The sequence below is a fragment of the Macaca thibetana genome, chromosome 11 (assembly GCF_024542745.1).
Source record: "Macaca thibetana thibetana isolate TM-01 chromosome 11, ASM2454274v1, whole genome shotgun sequence".
Lineage (NCBI taxonomy): Eukaryota > Metazoa > Chordata > Mammalia > Primates > Cercopithecidae > Macaca > Macaca thibetana.
In genome coordinates, this window is record NC_065588.1 from 21,479,853 (window position 1) to 21,500,194 (window position 20,342).

Here is a 20,342-nt window from a genome sequence, read left to right on the forward strand (position 1 = left end):
ATATATAAAATTATATTATTATTTTACATTTGAAATTATTTCAATTTAATAAACCTTGATAATTTTGAAAAAACATTTTAGGATGTTCTTTATTTCATTTTAATTGATAGCTTGATTATCAAAATGTGCCCTATAGGTGAATTCTTTTAATGTACATCACTATGGAAAACCTTTCAATAAAACCCAGATAACCTTCAAAATACAAAATATGAAAGTATTCAATATTTTAGATATAGCAATACAAATGAAATATATGAATTATGTATTAATTAATTTACCATGTATTATGATTCAGTTATGCCAAACTTAAGCCCATTGTATAAACATATAAAGGCTATTTTGACTGTATAGTCTACCCTTAGTTTTACTCAGTTATGGGAGTATAAGACATATGGATAACATATTTTAATACAAACTAAAACTGTAGGTAGTTTCTTTCATAGGATAATGTCTACTCGGATATCACAAAGACAATCATGCACACACACCCACATGCACATGCAATCATAAATTCACTCACCCTGTGATATGTTCCCAATCTTGTTAATAAGCCTAGAGCTTGGATAGATTGGCTTTTGATTGACAGATGGAGAAAAGATACAGGAAGAGCATGGATTACTACCATTAACTCCAACAAGCAAATGATCTGATCATGCATTGCCATTGTAAAAAATATAATATTAACCATTTGTTGAAAGATTCTGACATTCATTAGAAAACAACATACCCTTCATAAGAGGTATTTATGCCAACAACTGAAGAATTTTCACAAGTCACAAGAAAAGATAAAAAATGGAGAAGATACTCAAGTAAGGATAACCAACATCCTATGTGGGCAGCTTGTTTGACAGTAATCTTGAACTTCTTCATAATTAAACCACCAATTATGTATCCAATACATATTGGAGGTAAGTTATAAATACCTATAAATGCAAATAAAATATTATTTACAAAATGACTTACCAAAGGAATCAATATGTTACCACTTTTATGTAATATGTCTTATATAAGAAACTATTTAGGTCCAACTCATAGTGAAGAAGAATGATTTAATTTTATCCCCACTTAGTTACACATGACCCACAGGGAGATTTTGAAATACCCCATAAATGGGGAAGTATATTTTGGGAGACTCTTGTTATATTATCATTCGTTTAACTCATTGCAGTAGCTTGTGAATTTCTTATAGGCAGAGATCATGACAAAAATCTCTCTTCTTTGGATCCAGGTAGAAGTGGCAAGTCAAAATTGGCCAGTAATTTATTCATTTATTACCTTCTATTCTGTGTAATGAGAACATATATATACAATTTTTCAGTTACTTATGCCCACTTTGGTTGTGAAGAATTAGACTTCCCTCAAGGTGCTTTTCTTTTCTTTTATTAGAGACAGAATCTTACTCTATTGCCCAGGCTGGAGTGCAGTGATATGATCATAGCTGACTGGAGCCTCAACCTCCTGGGCTTAAGGGCTGCTCCCACCTCAGCCTTCTAAGTAGCTGGGACTACAGGTACACAACACCACACTGACTAATTTAAAACCAAAAATTGCAGAGACAAAGCCTTGCTACGTCATCCAGGCTGGTCTTGAACTCCTGGCCTCAAGTGATCTTCGCTCCTCAGCATCCCAAAGTGCTGGAATTAAAGGCATGAGCCACCACACCCAGTTCAAGGTACTTTAGAGAGTCACTTTGCTGAGCCTGTTGCTGTCAGGTGTATTTACATTTCATGTCTTGCTGCTACTGGCCAGCGCTCTTCCTCTCTCAACCCTTCCCAATAAGAGAAAAAAAAAAAAAAGAATAGTAAAAGGAGAAGATAGCCCTAGGTTCCATCCATACAATGTGAACATCTGGCTCCCTGAATCATATTATGGAGAGAACTTGTTAAAAATCCATTCCAGAGCCCCACGCCCTAGAGTCTGATTCAGTGTGTCTTAGGGGGAACCCCAGGTATTTGAAGCTTTCACAAGCACTTTAGGTAGTGTGGATACAAGTAGCTTGGGATATTGACTTTTCAAAACAGTGGAAAGATCCCAGGAAAAACCCAAGTTAGGCTAAAACCACTGAGGTTAGTGTGGTTGCAGGAAAGGCCGAATGTGTGTGGCTGCAGACACCTAAAACCACTAGGGGGACCGAAAAATTAAATTAGGAGGACCACAGAATCCTTGAACTGGAACCAAGAGAGTAAAATTTGGTAGTAAAATGCAGAATCCTATCTGAAAATACGTAATTTTTGCACTCCCAAAGATTTGCATTAATATTATGAATTCACATTCTGACTTCGGAGAGAAAATCAAGATATTTCTGACCTCTTCCCTTCCCTACCCTTTCTTGATTTTTTCTTTTCTTTCTTTCTTTTTTTTTTTTTTTTTTTTTTTGAGAATAGAAGGAAGAAATCCACCAGAGACAAAAAATATGCTAAAAGACTTCAACTTAGGAGTTTGCTACACCTGCCATCACACTGTTCACCATTTCATGGGGGAAAAAAGTGTGCTAGTAATGCAGAGAAAAACAAACATACCTATTAGAAAGATTGCATCTGAAGATGATTTTCCATATTGCTGTTCTATGTATTTAGGCATGAAGGAGATCATGTTAACGAATGCGTTGAACTGTATCACACTTATAAGTATGAAAAGCATATAAATTGGATTGCAGGAAAGACTTTTCATGAATGGTAGAAAATCTGAAATGAAAGAATGACAACTGTGTCAAATGAACTTGGCTTTGCATTTTATGACTGGCTTTTCCTGAAACATCCACCTCCTCAACAAATTATGCTTTTTACTATTTTGTAATGTGTATGTGTTTGTTAATTCCTTTTTCCTCTTAAAAGCTGAAGTCATAGAAATGTTTGGTGGCTTCCGGAAGTCAGTGATGTAGCTGACTGGGTAGGGATCAGAACACAATAGATTTGCCCTCAATAAGTCACTATTGAGTCTTAAAGATCAATAAGCAAAACAACAAAGTGACCAAAATATTGTCTACGTCCACAGCATTTTATTTCTAATCTTTTGTTCTTCTATTAACATATTATATTTTCTACAGCTCATTAGAATGAAAGATGCTTGTTCTGTTCTGTAATGTCTGCAGAAAAATCAAGTTGATAAAGAAGATTTCACATAAATATTTATTTTATCACTCCTTGAACATTTGAAATAAAGATATATGTGGGAATTAATAAGATATGAATGTTCTCAAGTATCCAGAATTTTTTTTTTTTTTTGCTTCCTCAGAACAACAGTTTCAGTGGTTCTGCCAATGGTTCTCAACAAGATCTACCTGGAGATATTTTTTAAAATACCAACATCCAGGTCCCACCCTCAGCGATGCTGATTCATTTGGTACATTCTAAGGACTATGTAAATGATTTAATCAAAAATTATTCCTGTTAGAAAAAGCACAGAGCCAAATGTGTGGCCTGCCTCTAGTAATGTGTGACCTGCCTCTAGTAATGTGTGGCCTGCCTCTAGTAAATGTTCTTGGTCACACTGCTGCCATTCAGGATCAAGTTCTCACTTTTAATTTCCTTTCACTTTTCCTGTCCACATGTTCTCTGTCTTGACTTTCTTATTTTGCACAATCCTGGTTTGCTTAATAAACTGCTCACAATTCATTCTGGAACAAAATTTCAATAAATAAATAATTTAGAAGAGGAAGACACACAGATTAATGCAAACAAATGAGTTATAATTATAAAATTTATATTTGTGAATAGGGTACCTGACAGGAGAGAGAGTTACCGTCCGACTCTGAAGGTTTTTAAGTCACCCATGTTTGTTGACATCCCTGTCCTAATAGATGAGTTTCAGAAGCACAAGTTTGTTTTCTATGTCTTGCAACAAGCTAAGCTCTTTCCTGATTTTGAAAATGGAACTGATCTTGCAGACCACAAGAGGTCTATCAGTCCATAACAATCCTTTAAGAAGAGTTTTTAATATCATCAGAATGATTCTGAGAATTTGCAAGATTCTGAGTTGGCTCCTAATGACCCAAGATGTATTAAATTATGCTCAATTGTGATTTAAGAGAATTTATAATTGTTAAAAAAATTTCCTTGCAAATTGACATTGTAACTTATGGGTGATGATAGAAACAGCAACGGCAACAATAAAAGTACTAACACTAGTATCAGTATTAATAATAATGTGTGCTAGAATGTCTTTTACCTTCCCACCACAATAATTTATCCCCATTTGACAGAAAACTGAGCCCCTCCCCATCCATCAAATAAACATTTTTAAGTTCCAATACCCAGGCCACACATCCACACTAACTAAATCAGACCTTTTGGGAATACTACAGAACTTCCAGGCATCAATCAGTTTTAAAATTTCCTAGGTGATTCCAATGTGCAGCCAAGTTTGAGCATCAGTGCTCTTGAGTACTAAATACTGAGGCTTTTTTAGTTTAATTTCCCACAGAAAACCCTTCTGTAAATTATGCTTTGAGCTTTTATTGAGGTTCTGTACCAAAAAAAAAAATGTTACATGAAATTTACCCTTTCATTTGCTGGAAAACCACTATGTGGCTCAATATTACCTGTATCATACATCATATGATCATTTTTTATTTTTTTCTACAATTTCTTCCTTGGAGAACTGCTTCTTTTTATAAATTTTTATAAATAATTCTTTTCTTTTTTTATAATTTCTTTTTATAAATTATTTATATTTCTTTTTATAAATTATTTATAATTATTCTTCCCTCTACCAAGTATAGAGAGGTGGGTCACTGATCATGTTTTTTAGTTTTTTTTCCTTTCTGCTTTAACTTCCAGGAAGCTCATAATTAAACTAACACATTGGTTACAAAACTATACTACCTATTAAGATTAGAGTATACACTTTCCTACTTTTGTTCTTAGTTTAAATTTGCTTGTTCATTTTGTTTCAATTCAACCTATGTTCTCTGAAAAATGGGTTTTTTGAGCAAATGAGACTATATATATATCTATATATATGAGAGTATATACATATAGTCTCATTTGCTCAAAAAACCCATTTTACAGAGAACACAGATATAGATAGATATAGATATAGATATAGATATAGATATCTGAGAGAGAGAGAGTGCCAAGACTGACATAAAAGTTTACATGAATGCTAATCTGAAATAATTCAGCTTCCAAATTATATTATTTCTTTTCAAGTAGCACCATAGGAAGAAAAGGACTAGTTAGGTATTACTGACTGGTGACAGTTGATGACAAATTGTCTCAACACAGGATAGCATATCATAGTGTTAGACTAAAATACAGACATATCTACATGAAATAAAAGGTCAATTTCATAGTATTTAAAATATGTATATTTGCCTTTAGTGATTCCATATTTTTCTTTCTTGTCCTCTTCTCTTTGTTTGTCTTCATTTTCATTTTTAATGATGTCAGCATTATTCTCCAGTCCTTCCTTTGGAAGTGTTTTGGGCAAAAAGAAAAAAGGAATGGCAGTGAGCACATTAACTCCTGCACAAATCAGAAAGCCAAACCACCATGCACCAACCCAACGAGTGTCAGTGGGAGTTATGGTCAGATCATCTGTAAAAAAATATACACACTTTTATTAGCTTAAGTCAGTATTTTCTGTATAGATTAATACATTTTCTGTATGTATTAATACTTAAGTCAGTATTTTCTGTATAGAAAATTCTTAAAATTAGAATTATCAGGTCCTAACCAAGTATAAAATTGGCTTACAATTCAGACACTGATAAAATTTTTCTAATAATATGTGGCGTTATAATATTGTCTAGTAATAAATTAGGCTGGTTATCTGTCTATCATGTAAGGGATTTAAAAGCAGGTATTAATTAAACAGCTACAAGTTCTATCTCATCATCAATAAATGATTGCTTAATTGAAATAAATTCAAACCTACATGCCTAAATTTTGTAAAACCAAGAAATACAGTTGAAGTGCAGTAGAAAGAGCATGTGATTCTGTGTCAGATTAGCATTTTATTTTGCTCTACTGTTTTCTGGTTTGGAATATTTGAAAAGTTATTTAAATTCCTCCACTAGAGTTTCTCACTTTTAAAGTGGATATCATTTAACAAATTGAAGGTCAAGTAAGGCCATGATTACATGTGATAATATACCTGAGATGCTTTGTATACTCTAGATACTGTACAAATAGATTTTATTGAATTACCTGTGTTCACAGATCCAGTGTCAACATAAACATTTGCACAGAATGATGCCAACAAAAGTCCAATCAAAGGACCAATAATAGCTCCTGTTTCTATAAGCCCTAAGAATAAATAAAAGTATAAGGTTATAGTACAGTTATATGCCCACATAAAGAGTTCTAGGTCCATGAAAAGCCTGAAGATTGAATGTTTTTGCCTTGGATACTTTTGACTAGATGTACAATTTATATGAAAGTTAAGCTTGATGTACATATAAGTGACAGTTGTTTCTGCAAATGTTGAAAAAGAAGCCTCCTAATTTAAAGCCACTTTCCCTGGCCTCCAAATTCTCTTTCATGTTGGGTCACAAGTAGAGATTTGCTGTAGCAACACAGGCAGTCCCAGCTGGGATCATGCCATCGACTAGGTCATGATATAACCAAGGTCCTGTTAATTCATCCCCCAGGCATGTTTTGGGAGGAATTCTGAAGCAATACCATCTTATAATGGATCTCTCATGGCACATTCCTCAACAAAGTTTCACTCTCAGATCTACAACTTGAAACTTCCTTCTGGCTATGTCCTCATTATTATTATATGATACACAACTCTTTGATTTTATCATGTTCTCCTTCCTTTTCTTCCACATTTTTATTCCATCAGTCCTATCCGTCTTCATTTGAATTCTTATCTATTAAAATACCATCATCAGCTGTCTCATCACTTGTCTACAATTCAGAACCTATGCTGAACCTTCCCTGATCTCTGAAAATCCAGACACGAGCTTCTTCAACTTTCTTCCTGTTCACTTCAAAATTTGGCTTTGCCTATTATCTCTGCCTTCTCCACGGTTCTATAGAGAACCCACCCTATACACACCTAACTTCTTGGTTCCAACCCCTTCTATCTTCTCTAAGGTTTTGCTCTACCAAACACTCCCTCTCTTGTGCGTGTTCAATTTCCCCATAGCCAATGATTCTACAAAATCTCAAATCCACCCTGCTTTTTCTCCTTTCACTATACTCTCTGCCTCTACTTCCTCACCTCTCACTCACTTTACTCAAATCCTTTTACGTTCTCCCCCAAATACTCTCAGATAGCCCCAGTGATCTCTTTGTCACTAATTTAGTGCCCTCTTTTGGTCTTCATCTTCCTAGCTTTCTAGGTTATTTGACATTGTTGGCCAATAATTTCTAGATTATTTTCACATTTCTTCCTAAGACTTTCATTAAACTAGACACGTATTGTTTCATTGTGTTCTTATGACTATTCCTTCTTTGATTTTCCTTTCTCCTATTCTATTTACTAAGTAGAAACCTTTCCCAGTATTTTATCCTAATATCTCTCAGTATATATACGGTCTTCCACAGCAACCTCATTTCTCCCTCTTGATTTCATTTATTACCTCTCTATAGATAATTCTTGAACATTTTTTTTTTTTTTTGAGACAGAGTTTCGCTCTTGTTGCTCAGGCTGGAGTGCAGTGGCACGCTCTCAGCTCACTGCAACCTCCACCTCCCGGGTTCAAGTGATTCTCCTGTCTCAGTTTCCCGAGTAGCTGGGATTACAGGCACCCACCACACCTGGCTAATTTTTGTATTTTTAGTAGAGATGGGGTTTTATCATATTGGCAGGCTGGTCTCAAACTCCTGACTTCAGATGATCTGCCCGCCTTAGCCTCCTGAGTAGCTGGGATTATAGGCACATGCAACCACACTCGGCTAATTTTTGTATTTTTAGTAGAGACGGGGTTTCATCATATTGATCAGGTGGGTCTTGAACTCCTGACCTCAGGTGATTTGTCCTTCTCGGCCTCCCAAAGTGCTGGGATTACAGGCATGAGCCACCACACCCGGTCGATTCTCCAACTTTTAACCTAGCTTTTGTGTTCTCTTCTAAACTCCAGAGCCATACATGGAACTGTTTTCTTGGTGTAGAGCTATTTGATTTATAGTTATTTGGTTATGGATACACACATGAACACACACTATATATGTATATACATATATATACACACACTATATATATGGTACTAATAATTATGTAGTTCTTTATTTACTAACCTTATATGGACCATATCATCCTCATTTTAATATGTATTAGAGATCATCACAGCTATGTTTATGTATAATACACCCTAGTATTTGTTGAATAAAGATAGAGACATCATAACAAGTTGTTTGTTAATTTATTGTAGGAGAGTATTTGCATTCTTTTAATATAAGTGTGTGAAGGAAGTTAAAAGGACTGAATAGAAAATCACTGGAAAAGATTATTGCAAAATTAGTGAGTTGCTGCCAAAATGTGTCAAAAGTCACTTGGGTTAATGATTCCTCAATATTTTAATCCATCTTGATTATGTATAAATTATTTCCATCTTCTCTCACCCTCTTTGACTTTTCTAGTTTTTAAAAGATATGCCTACATACATTAATGGCAAAATGTCCCTATACTAAACGTTATGAGTTTATGACCAACTATTGATAGAATAACAAAACATATAAGCAAGTCATGCATAATAAATTAAGAATATTTCAGAGATTGGAAGGCAGCACAAGAAAGTGGGTCTTAAGTTGGCTATTGTGCCAGGTGACCTACATGGATTTTAAAATGATAATTTCAAGAAACATAAACAAAAAGATGAAGACGTATTTGTGAAAAATATCAAGAAGCCTGACTATATGGAGAGATCATGATGAAGAGAAACTATATAGAAAACTAAGTAAGTGAATGTCATGCAGAGCCATGAGTAATAAGTGGAGAGATCAGATTTAATAAATGAGGAGCTTATATGTGTCATAAATATAGTAGAGAAGACATGATTAAAATAATGCTTGAGAAAAAATATATTGCAGGAATGTTTCTTAAAAACTGAGAAAAGAAAATACTGAAGAGAAAATAATTAATAAAAAGAACCTACAGACAAAGTAATGAGAACCTCAACAAAAACAGAGGTAGTGAAAATAGTGAGAAAGGTTTTGAATGCATGGAACATTTTAGAGAAAACATTGGTAAGTCTCTTAACACATTGGATATGGTGTGGTGCAAAGCAAATGAAAGGGTCACCTCCAGGAGCACTACATTTGTGGTATTTCCAATAGTAGAAAGTAGATTTATTAACAAAGTAGCTCATCGTCATTTAGCATATCTCATCTCCATTCAATAAACTTTTATGAAAGGCCAACTGTGCCAAGACACTCCACTCATCATTGTGGAAATCACTAAGACTACAAAAGTATAACTCATTTCTAACCTCAAGGAACTTATTGCCCTGAAAAGAAGCTAAGGTAGATTTTCAAAACTTACCAATATATAAAGGAGAATTTTCAGATTTGGCAAAATCTTCTATATAGGAAATACCCAAAGGCAGGATGGGAGTTTCGCCCATTCCACGTACAATATTGCCTACCAGGACGTACACCCACATTAATGATTTAACTTCCTTTGTACACTCTGCATTAAAAAAAAAAAAGACATGACATTAGCACATTGACAATAAAGTGTCAGTAATATTAATTCTATGTTTTCTGTAGGCATTTCACAGTTATATGACGATGGCCCCTTGTCAATGATTTATATTACTATTCCAGCAATGACTTCTTGGGGCACCCCTAGTGCATTTTCTGACAGCAGACTTGAGTATGGGCAAGTATAAGTGATATGCTGGAGCCAGTTCCTACTGAGTTGGGAGAGATGAATATACACACCTCCCGAGGTGCTCAGTGACACCTCATTGGTAGTTTCATAGCAGTGTTACACCACAGAAATTGGTAAACATTAAAAATCAAGGTTTTTAAATTCTCTACAGAGATTCAGTTTCTTAGCAACTCCCGAACTCATTCAGCTGCTACAAGTGCTTCCCCATTCCTATCCAACTTTGGGGAGACAAAAACACAAAAGTATCTTTCTCTAGAATTGGTACTATATTTATAAGATTTAAACAAAAGTTCGCTAAAGCGTGAATTCTCTACAGCTCTAATTATTTCATAGAAACTAAAAATATTTAACTGGGTGTTCATCATAAGTTCTCTACAGAGCATGTTGTATACTGTAACAACCAAATAACTTTCAATACAGAAATCCACCCCAATCCGTGGAGACACAGCTACTTAGTACAGTAACCAAGACTAGACCAAAGGGAATAGAAAGTGAGAAAGATAGGGAGATCTCTGAAGAATTATGTCAATCTCTTTGCCATCTATGTTCTAGGCTGAAATAGCTGATAAGCTGGGAGGAAGCTCTGCGGAATCCCGTTTTCAGGGAAGTGAAGGTCAACGCACTCTTCACCTCCTGTAAATTGGCCAGGTGAGACTGTGAGGTCCTGACCACAGCTGGGTCCAGGAATTTCTTGTGAGCGCTATCTCTCTGTTATTTCCAGTCAGAAAATAATAGTCTCTATTTCTGGATATTCAGATTTTTTGTGCGATGCGCAAAGTGATTTGTGTCTACAGATCACAGGCAAACTCTAGGCCTATTCTAGGGCAAAATTGAAAGCATCAATCCACCTTCCTGGAGATGTGCCAGAATGGGAAGGTTTTGCTATATCCACAATGAAGCCGACTAGCACCTGGGTCAGTCTTTGGCAATAGCCAGCTCAGGAAGAGAACACAGACCACTGTTAATATCACTGTTTTCCTTTGTTTCCCCCACGGGAGTTCTTTGGCTTCTTCTGAGACAGATTTTTTTCAATTTTTTGAAACTGTTTTGGTTTCCTGATTCAATGATGGTCATGAAATTCCCACCCTTGTGGACTACCGCAACTTCCATGAACATGCATCCAGAATAAAAATGTCCCCATAAAAATGTTGAGTCATCAGAGTCATCTCCAGACCAAGTATAACCAGAAGATTATACAAGTCTCATAGCAGAAGGGACAGAAGGGGCAGAAGTCAATACATTGGTGCCTAGAGCTATCGGCAGCTTAAAGAAGTACTACTATTGTGTAGAATTTTAAAGCACTATCTCCAGTAGAGAGAAAAAAAAAAAGAGCAGAAAGACAAGTTCCTAAGTCGATAGAAAGGAAATAGAGTAATTCAGAACTATAGTGTACTTGCCTGTTTTCCCTGCTATTAAAGATCAGTTATAGAACACAAATCTCTTGAACTTTGTTTCTGTCTGTAGTTCCTATTTTACATAATCATATACACCAAATCATCAGCATAAATCTGTTCTTTTAAGACATTTTCCTCTGTGGAATGAACTTGACAGTGATCCTTGGAAAGATGTCTTTGACTCTTTTTTTTTTTTGGAGGAAAGTCTCACTCTGTTGCCCAGGCTGGAGTGCAATGGTGCAATCTTGGATCACTGCATCCTCCGCCTCCTGGGTTCAAGCGATTCTCCTGCCTCAGCCTCCTGAGTAGCTGAGATTACAGGTGCCCCCTGCCATGCCCGGCTAATTTTTGTATTTTTTAATAGAGTGAGGTTTCACCATGTTGGCCAGACTGGTCTCGAACTTCTGACCTCAGGTGATCCATCCATCTCAGTCTCCCAAAGTGCTGGGTTACTTTGGGAGTAAATGAACCCGGCCCTCTGACTGATTGTTAAATAACCATGTTAATAAATCAACAAGGAACTCTTAATAAATACATTCAAATATAAGAAAAATAACATTCTTTATTATTAGCTATTCTTATTACCCATTGTAACTCCTTTGGAAGTTCCTGGAGAGAGAATATATCTTTGTTTAATTATCTAACTCAAGCAATATCTCATTCAGGCCCCTCAGCAGAAAGTGTTCAGTTATAAGTTCGCTGAACAAAAATCAATACAATGAGGTAGACAACCTGATGGATCCTGCGTTGGTCTTAAAATCTGGGTTCCATTTTCCATACACAAGAAACTGTTTGAGGACAAGTTGCCTGAAACTGAAACTGTAGATTCATATTCATATCTGCATAAACACAGGGAAAATATGTTTATTTTAAGGAAGTAACGAGGACAATGTGGGCAATGTACAGATTGTTACCTTCTGCTTCCCATACAACACAACATTCAAATCCAGCAAAAATGTCTTTTCATCGTTGGCATCCAAGTTATCACAAGTTAATATTATCAAAAAACTTGCCACTTTCTATAAATGTACAATCTTTTTATACTTAGCTTTCAATAATCTGCCTGTGATTATCTACCTTTAGATTATCAAATATAAACCTTCTTTGATTTTTAGGTTATCATTTCCTGGAAATAATTATTATGAGATAAGGAACACAAACTTTTAAAAATGTGAGATTTAATAATGTATAATTAAGAAGATAAATGCTTTGGAAGGAATAACACAACAAAACAAGTCTTCAACTTGGCATTCTCTAAAGTTTGCTCAGAAGAAGCAAAACCTCCAGTTTCTGAGAAATCCTACAATAATTCCTCCATGCGTTTCATAAACCTCTAAGAAAAACAAAATATTTGTCCATCATAATGAGAGGCCTTAAGAGAATCTCAATCACCATGACACATAATGTAATGACTTTTTCTCTTCTCATAAGAACAAATGGATTAATAAACTATGACCATTTAATTTAAGCAAATTACCACAAGATCCACCTGCTTTTCCTCGGAAAGTAAATTACGTGCTGCAAGAATGGAAAAAAAAAAAGTATATTCAATGAAGTCTCTGTTAGAAATAATGCTGGATTGCCTTCTGTGTTTCTATCAGATAAGGTAGCCAGAAGAAAACTTGCCCTTCTGAGTTGCACAAAAGCTAGAGTGTTATGCTTGGATGCCACTGATAGTCTTAATTTCTGTGCTATAGGATATAATAAGAAGTCTCAGAATACCTTCCCTTTACAACAATTGTTCAGTGATGCCCAAAGAGTTTGACTGTGAACTATAGACACAGGCTTTAATCCTATGAGACATGACAACCGCAAGGAAATAACACCTTTGGCAGGTGGTAGAAAGAAATGTAAATAGTAGCTGAATGTTACTTAACATTGTTTTGGATAGGCTAAGAAATAAAAGAAAAGGAAAGACTCTGCTTAGAAACTCTGATCCCTTCAAAAATACTTTAAAAGAGAAAATATATTTTGTTAATTTATCCACTAAAAATCCAGTAACTCAAAGTCTATTCATTCCCAAAGCATCAGCAAAATGACAGTAAACAGATTTTCAAACAGAATAGAAAAAGGCATAATTCCACAAGGAAAAAAAAGTAGAGAATTTTACAATAAAAGAGAGTTCAACATGATTTTGAAAATGGAAAAGCAGGTAACTGAGTGGTCACTGAAATAGAAGATATGAGAAGTGCAACTGTAAGTGCCTGCAAGAAAGCAATGCTGCAAAGCCCAGGAACATTCAGGCAAGATACTTAAATGCAAAAGTGAGTATGGTCCAAAACACAGAGGAGTGCAAACACTTTGGTTTAAAATGTGTTTAAGAAACGTTAAACTTCCAGAGACATTCCCTGCCATTCCAACTGAAAATGTTCATTGACTCCAGAGTCTGGAGAGGCACGTTGAGCATAGAAAGGCAATACAAAAAAATTGGGGGTATTAAGTTTAAAAAACTACATATCTACATATTAAACAGTGAGATTCCCACTTGCATTTGGCTGGTAGCTAAGCTTCTACCTCCCAAGCAACAGACTGAAGAATCCCTGTCTAGGATAACAGGTTATGTCCAATTCTGAGCCATCTGCAAAACAGCCAGTCCCTGCTCAATGACTCTACAAAGAAGTCCTCCTTTAGCCAAGTCCTACACAGGTATATAGAACTTCCAGCTGGCTTCTTGTTGTTATTTCTCCCTCTTAAGTGTGAATAGATAACAAAGGACCACCAGATATATGAAAGAAGTCTGTAACAGTAAAGACAGCTACAAACAAATAAGAAAAAACGGTACACTTGGAGGTGCCAGAGAACAAGAAGAAAAATGAACAAAATTTAGATGGGAAGAGATAATGCATTCTTGAAAGAACAATAAGATGTTCCTTCAAAAGGGACATTCAAAGAACAAGAGCCCTTGAAAATTAGAAATGTGGTAGCATAAGCTAGAAAGTCATTCAAAGGCATGGAAAATAAAGTTAAATCTCCCAGAAACTAACAAGACAAGACGACAAAAAATTAGGGATAAAAGATGAGAAAACATAAGGTTAATACAGGATGTCCAATATTCAAGTAATAGAAGATCTAGAAAAAGAAAACAATGTTATGAGAGAATGTAAAGGGGAGATATTATCAAAGAAATAACAAAAGTAACTTTTCCAAATGCCCAGATTGAAGGCTCCTGACACAATGGAGGAGACAGATTTATACCAACACAATTATCATGAATTTTGGACTTCGAGCTTAAAAGAAAATTCCAATAGTTTCCACTGAAAGAAAGCTGATCACAGAGATTAGAATGGCATAGGATTCTGAGTAGTAACACTTGATTACAGGCTTCCTGTGTCAAGTGTTGATTACAAGTGTTGGAGCTGGAAAACATTGGGAAAATGTCTTCAAAATCCCTAGGGAAAATATTTCCAATCTAGAATTTTATCCTAGCCAAAGTAACAATCAAATGTGGGAGTAAAATAGGAATATTTTCAGATGTAGAAAGTCTTACATTTTATACTTCCCTTGTACACTTCCTTGGAAAGCTATTAGATTATTGTCTTCACAAAAACAAGTGAAGAGGAAAGAGGAAAGCAGGAGACAGGACATCCAGAAAATGAATAACAATGTATGAAACAGCAAAAAAGCAAAGTCTCAAGGATAATGATGAGGGAAAATTCCACAGAAACAGCAATGCAGCAGGTCTAGAGAATTCCAAGTTCAGATTGCAGATGGAGAATTGAAAGTGATATGTGAGGAATCTCCAAGACAAAAATCAAACTCTATGATATGAGATAAGAATATTGAGGAGACATTTGCCCTACCAGTGGAGAATTTGGTGATGAATCAGTGAACAATACAAAGAAAGCTAACCATATGATAAAATGAAGTAATTATTAAATCTAGAGCAAATAAAAAGTCATATAAGTAAAGAATGACAAGCGCATGGTTCAATGGTAAAAAAGATTTACATAATTATACAAATGTAAATAGTAAAAATGATTTTATGGTAGGAATTCAATACATATTGTGTAACACTAATGTATGGGCATACCTCAGAGACATTGCACGTTTGGTTCCAGATTGCCACAATAAAGTGAATACCACATGAATTTTTTAATTTTCTAATGCATATAAAAGTTATGTTTGCACTATATTGTAGCCTATTAAGTGTGCAACAAGGCCGGGCACGGTGGCTCAATCCTGTAATCCCAGCACTTTGGGAGGCCGAGACGGGCGGATCACGAGGTCAGGAGATCGAGACCATCCTGGCTAACACAGTGAAACCCCGTCTCTACTAAAAATACAAAAACTTAGCCGGGCGAGGTGGCAGGCGCTTGTAGTCCCAGCTACTCGGGAGGCTGAGGCAGGAGAATGGCGTGAACCCGGGAGGCGGAGCTTGCAGTGAGCTGAGATCCGGCCACTGCACTCCAGCCTGGGTGACAGAGCAAGACTCCGTCTCAAAAAAAAAAAAAAAAAAAAAGTGTGCAACAGCATTATGTCTGAAACACAATGTACACACATTAATTTAAAATGCTTTATTGCTAAAAGATGCTAACAATCATCTGAGCCTTCAGAAAGTCATAATCATTTTGCTGGTAGAGGCTTTAGCCTCCATGTTGATGGCTGCTGGCTGATCAGGGTAGTGGCTATTGCAGGTTTTGGGGGCTGTGGAAATTTCTTAAAGTAAGACAACGATGAAGTTTCCTGTGTCAATTGACCCTTTCACAAAAGTTTTTTCTGTAGCACACGATGCTGTTTTGTTGTTGTTGTTTGTTTGTGTGTTTTTGAGACGGAGTCTCGCTCTGTCGCCCAGGCTGGAGTGCAGTGGTGCAATCTCGGCTCACTACAAGCTCTGCCTCCTGGGTTCACCCCAGGTTCACACCATTCTCGTGCCTCAGCCTCCCCAGTAGCTGGGACTACAGGCGCCCGCCACCACGCCCGGCTAATTTTTTTGTATTTTTAGTAGAGATGGGGTTTGACCGTGTTAGCCAGGATGTCCTGATCTCCTGACCTCGTGGTCCTCCCACCTTGGCCTCCCAAAGTGCTGGGATTACAGGCCTGAGCCACTGCGCCCAGCAACACATAATGCTGTTTGATAGCATTTTACCCACAGTAGAACTTCTTCCAAAACTGGAGTCAATCCTCTCACAAGCCCTACCTACCAATCCTTACAAGCTTTATCACCTAACTTTGTGTAATCTTCTAAAACATTAGCTGTCATTTCAACAGTGTTCGCAGCATCTTGATCAGTAGTAGATTCCATCACAGGAAACCACATTATTTGGTTGGTCATAAACAAAAAATCTTCATTTATTCAAGTTTTATTATGAGATTGAAGCAATTAAGTCACATCTTCAGATTCCATTTTAAATTCTAGTTCTCTTGCCCTTTCCACCACATCTGCATTGACTTTCTCCACTAAAGTCTTGTGACTTCCTTCACTAAAATCTTGAACCCCACAGGGTTATCCAAGAGGCTTTGAGTCAACTTTTCAAAATTCCTGTTAATGTTGAGATTTTGCCCTCCTCTCCTGTTCCTATTGGAATGTGGAACAGTGAATTCTTTCGAGAAGGTTTTCAATTTATGTTACTTAGATCCATCAGAAGAATCACTATTTATAACAGCAATATCCTTACAAACTGTGTGTATTAAATAGTAAGACTTGAAAGTCCAAATTACTCCTGATTCATGGGCCACAGAATGGATGTTGTGTTAGCAGGCATGAAGACAACATTCATCTCCATGTACATCTCCATCAGAGCTCCTAGAATGTCAATTAGCAGTAATATTTTGAAAAGACTTCTCCTCCCTATGTCTGAAAGTCCGAGGTGGCATCTTCTTTCAAAAGAAGGCTGTTTCCATTTTGTGAGGCCAAGGCAGGCAGATCACCTGAAGTCAGGAGTTTGGGACCAGCATGGCCAACGTGGTGAAATCCCGTCACTACAAAAAATACAAAAATTAGCCAGGTGTGGTGGTAGGCACCTGTAATCCCAGCTACTTGGGAGGCTGAGGCAGGAGAATCGCTTGAACCCAGGAGGCAAAGGTTTCAGTGAGCTGAGATCATGCCACTGCATTCCAGCCTGAGCAACAGCATGAGACGAAGAAGAAGAAGAAGGAGGAGAAGGAGAAGGAGAAGGAGAGGGAGAGGGAGAGGGAGAAGGAGAAGGAGAAGGAGAGGAGGAGGAGGAGGAGGAGGAGGAGGAGGAGAAGGAAGAAGGAGGCTGTTTCATCCACATTGCAAATCTGTTATTTAGTGTAGCCACGTTCATCAATTAACTTAGCTAGATCTTCTGGATAACTTGCTGTAGCTTCTCCATCAGCACTTGCTGCTTCACCTTGTACTTTTATGTTAGGAAGACAGCTAAGATCTTTCCTTAAACCTCATGAACCCACCTCTGTTAGCTTAAAAATTTTCTTCTGCAGCTTCCTAATCTCTCAACTTTCGCAGAATAGAAGAGAGAGCCTTGCTCTTTTGGATTAAGGGAATGTTGTGGCTGGCTTAATCTTCTGTTCAGACTATTCAGACTTTCTCCACCTCAGCAATAAGACTGTTTCACTTTCTAATCATGTGTGTCTTCCTTGAAATAGCACTTTTTCTTTGTTTTCACAGCTTGGTTAACTAGTTGGTGCAAGTGGCTTTGCTTTGGGCCTCTCTTGGCTTTCAACTTGCCCTCCTCGCTGAGCTTAATCATTTCTAGCTTTTGATTTAAAGTGAGAGATGTGCAACTCTTCCTTTCACTTGAACACCTGGAGGCCACAATAGAGTTATTGTAATAATTGGCCTAATTTCAATATTTTTGTATCTAGGAGAATAAGCGGGCCCAAGGAGAGGGCAAAAAATGGGGCAATGGCTGGTCAGTGGAGCAGTCAGAACACACGCAACATTTTATTGATAACGTTCACCATCCTAAGACTGGCACAGTGGCTCACGCCTGTAATCCCAACATTTTGAGAGTCTGAGGCAGGCAGATTGCTTGAACCCGGGAGTTCAGGACCAGCCAGGGCAATATGGCAAAATCCTGTCTCTACCAAAAAAAAAAAAAGAAAATACAAAAATTAGCCAGGCATGGTGGCACGTGCCTATAGTTTCAGCCACTCGAGAGGCTGAGGTGAGAGGATCACCTGAGCCTGTGGAGGTCGAAGCTATAGTGAGTGAGATCACATTACTACACCCTACCTTGGGCGACACCATAGCTCTAAAAAAAAAATACATAAATAAATAAATCACCATCTTAAATGGGCATAAGTTAGTGGCACATCAAAACAATTACATTAGTAATATCAATGATCACTAATCACAGATCACCATAACAGATACAATAATAATGCAAAAGTTTGAAATATTGCAAGAATTATCAAATGTGACCCAGACACAAAGTGAGCACATGCTATTGGAAAAATGATTCTAATCCTCAACATAGGGTTGCCATAAACCTTCAATTTGTGAAAAATGCAATATCTGCAAAGTGCAATAAAGTGAAATGCAATAAAGCAGGGTATGCCAGGATTCAAAACTAATAGAATAACATTTACTTAGAAATAAGGAGGCAAGGCTGGGCCAGGTGGCTCACGCCTGTAATCCCTCATTTTGGGAGGCTGAGGTGGGCGGACTGCTTGAACCCAGGAGTTCCAGACCAGCCTGCCCAATTTGGGGAAACCCCATCTTTACTATAAATACAAAAATTAACTGAGTGTAGTGGCACACACCTATAATCCCAGCTACTCAGGAGGCTGAGGCAGGAAAATCACTTGAACCCGGGAGGCAGAGGTTGCAGTGAGCCGGGAGATGGCACCACTGCACTCCAGCCTGGGCGACAGAGTGAGTGAGACTATCTCAACAAAAATAAAAACAGAGGCCAAGGCAAGCAGATCAGGAGGTTAGGAGATGGAGACCTTCCTGGCTAACACAGTGAAACCCCCATCTCTACTAAAAATACAAAAAATTAGCCAGGCATGGTGGCGCGTACGTGTAGTCCCAGCTACTTGGGAGGCTTGAGGCAGGAGAATTGCTTGAACCCTGGAGGCAGAGTTTGCCGTGACCCGAGATCGCGCCACTGCTCTCCAGCCTGGGTGACAGAGCGAGAGAGACTCCGTCTCAAAAAACTAAATAAATAATAAAAACAGAAAAACAGAAAAAAAAAGAAAGAAATTGGAAGCAAATAGAAGAAAGAGCTAAAAGTTGTAAGTGCTTGCCTCTGGAAAGCAGTAATAAGTGACAAGGGAGAACTTTTTGTCAATATCAGCCTTTTTGTATAGTTTCTATTTTTATGACTTTGTACATAGTTACTTTTGTAAAAATTAAAAGAAAAATCAATCTTCAGACTGGTCTGTCCCTTGGTGACCTGCAATTAAGCAGAACCTCATTATAATTAGAAGTATTTACATGGTCCTGAGAAGGGAATAATCCCAAGTTTCGGCCGGTCCTGAGAATCTTTTCACCAGACTCAACTCCCCATTGTGTCAAATCCCCATTGTGTAAATTGACAAAATTGACTACGTAAATGGAAGTGAGGCAGCCAAAAGCACCAAATAGACAGATGGAACAGAATGTGCGTCTTCCCCTTCCCATTACAGTGCTCTATGCTGTTGGAAAGCATTGCTCCTTGAGAGGATAGTGCGAGCTTCATTTCCTGCAAGTGAAATTTGACCACCCAAAATTATCAGACTGGAATACTTACTGGTTCATGAGGAAATGAGGTAGTGATTTTAAGAAACAGCCTAAGCCCATAACCACACATCCAATGCCAATCATTATAGGTCTATGCAGTTTGGTTCCAAAATAACTCACAAATATAATCAACAAAAGATTTCCTAGGAAAAATTGAGAATAATCATTTTAAAAAGTATGAACAAAGTCTTAATTAACAGCCTCACCTGATTATTTACATTCTAGCGTTTACTGCATAACAACTATCTTAAATACTGGGATTTGTGCTAGGGTTGTATTAAATAATAAACAAATATAACACAATCCCTGCCCCGAAGAAAGGTTCTGTTTTGCAATGTAGGCAGATATAGAAACAGATATCTCTGAAACACCAACATTTATAGAGGGGAGAAGAAGAGAAGCCAGTGAAAGGGACTAAAGAATGGTTATGGGAAATTTGAAAGGCTCTATTTGTGACTATCTAGACTTGGGAAATGAGGTGCAAAAGAAGGTGTCAGCCTGCATGTGACCTCTGGCCT

The 20,342-nt window shown here is 37.1% G+C and overlaps 1 protein-coding gene across 17 annotated transcripts in view; it reads right to left on the reverse strand.

Annotated features, from left to right (window-relative positions):
- The window catches only part of SLCO1A2 (solute carrier organic anion transporter family member 1A2), a 168,156-nt gene that overhangs the window by 22,115 nt on the left and 125,699 nt on the right, over positions 1-20,342 (reverse strand). For 16 of the 17 annotated variants that reach the window (XM_050747622.1, XM_050747624.1, XM_050747629.1 and 13 more), the window contains 7 exons: positions 19,835-19,967; positions 11,910-12,016; positions 9,433-9,579; positions 6,150-6,248; positions 5,316-5,537; positions 2,520-2,684; positions 728-923 (listed from right to left, as the gene is read on the reverse strand). In XM_050747622.1, coding sequence (XP_050603579.1) covers positions 728-923; positions 2,520-2,684; positions 5,316-5,537; positions 6,150-6,248; positions 9,433-9,579; positions 11,910-12,016; positions 19,835-19,967 — 1,069 coding nt within the window. The remainder of the gene's footprint in view (positions 1-727; positions 924-2,519; positions 2,685-5,315; positions 5,538-6,149; positions 6,249-9,432; positions 9,580-11,909; positions 12,017-19,834; positions 19,968-20,342) is intronic. The other variant, XM_050747632.1, reaches the window with a different exon arrangement.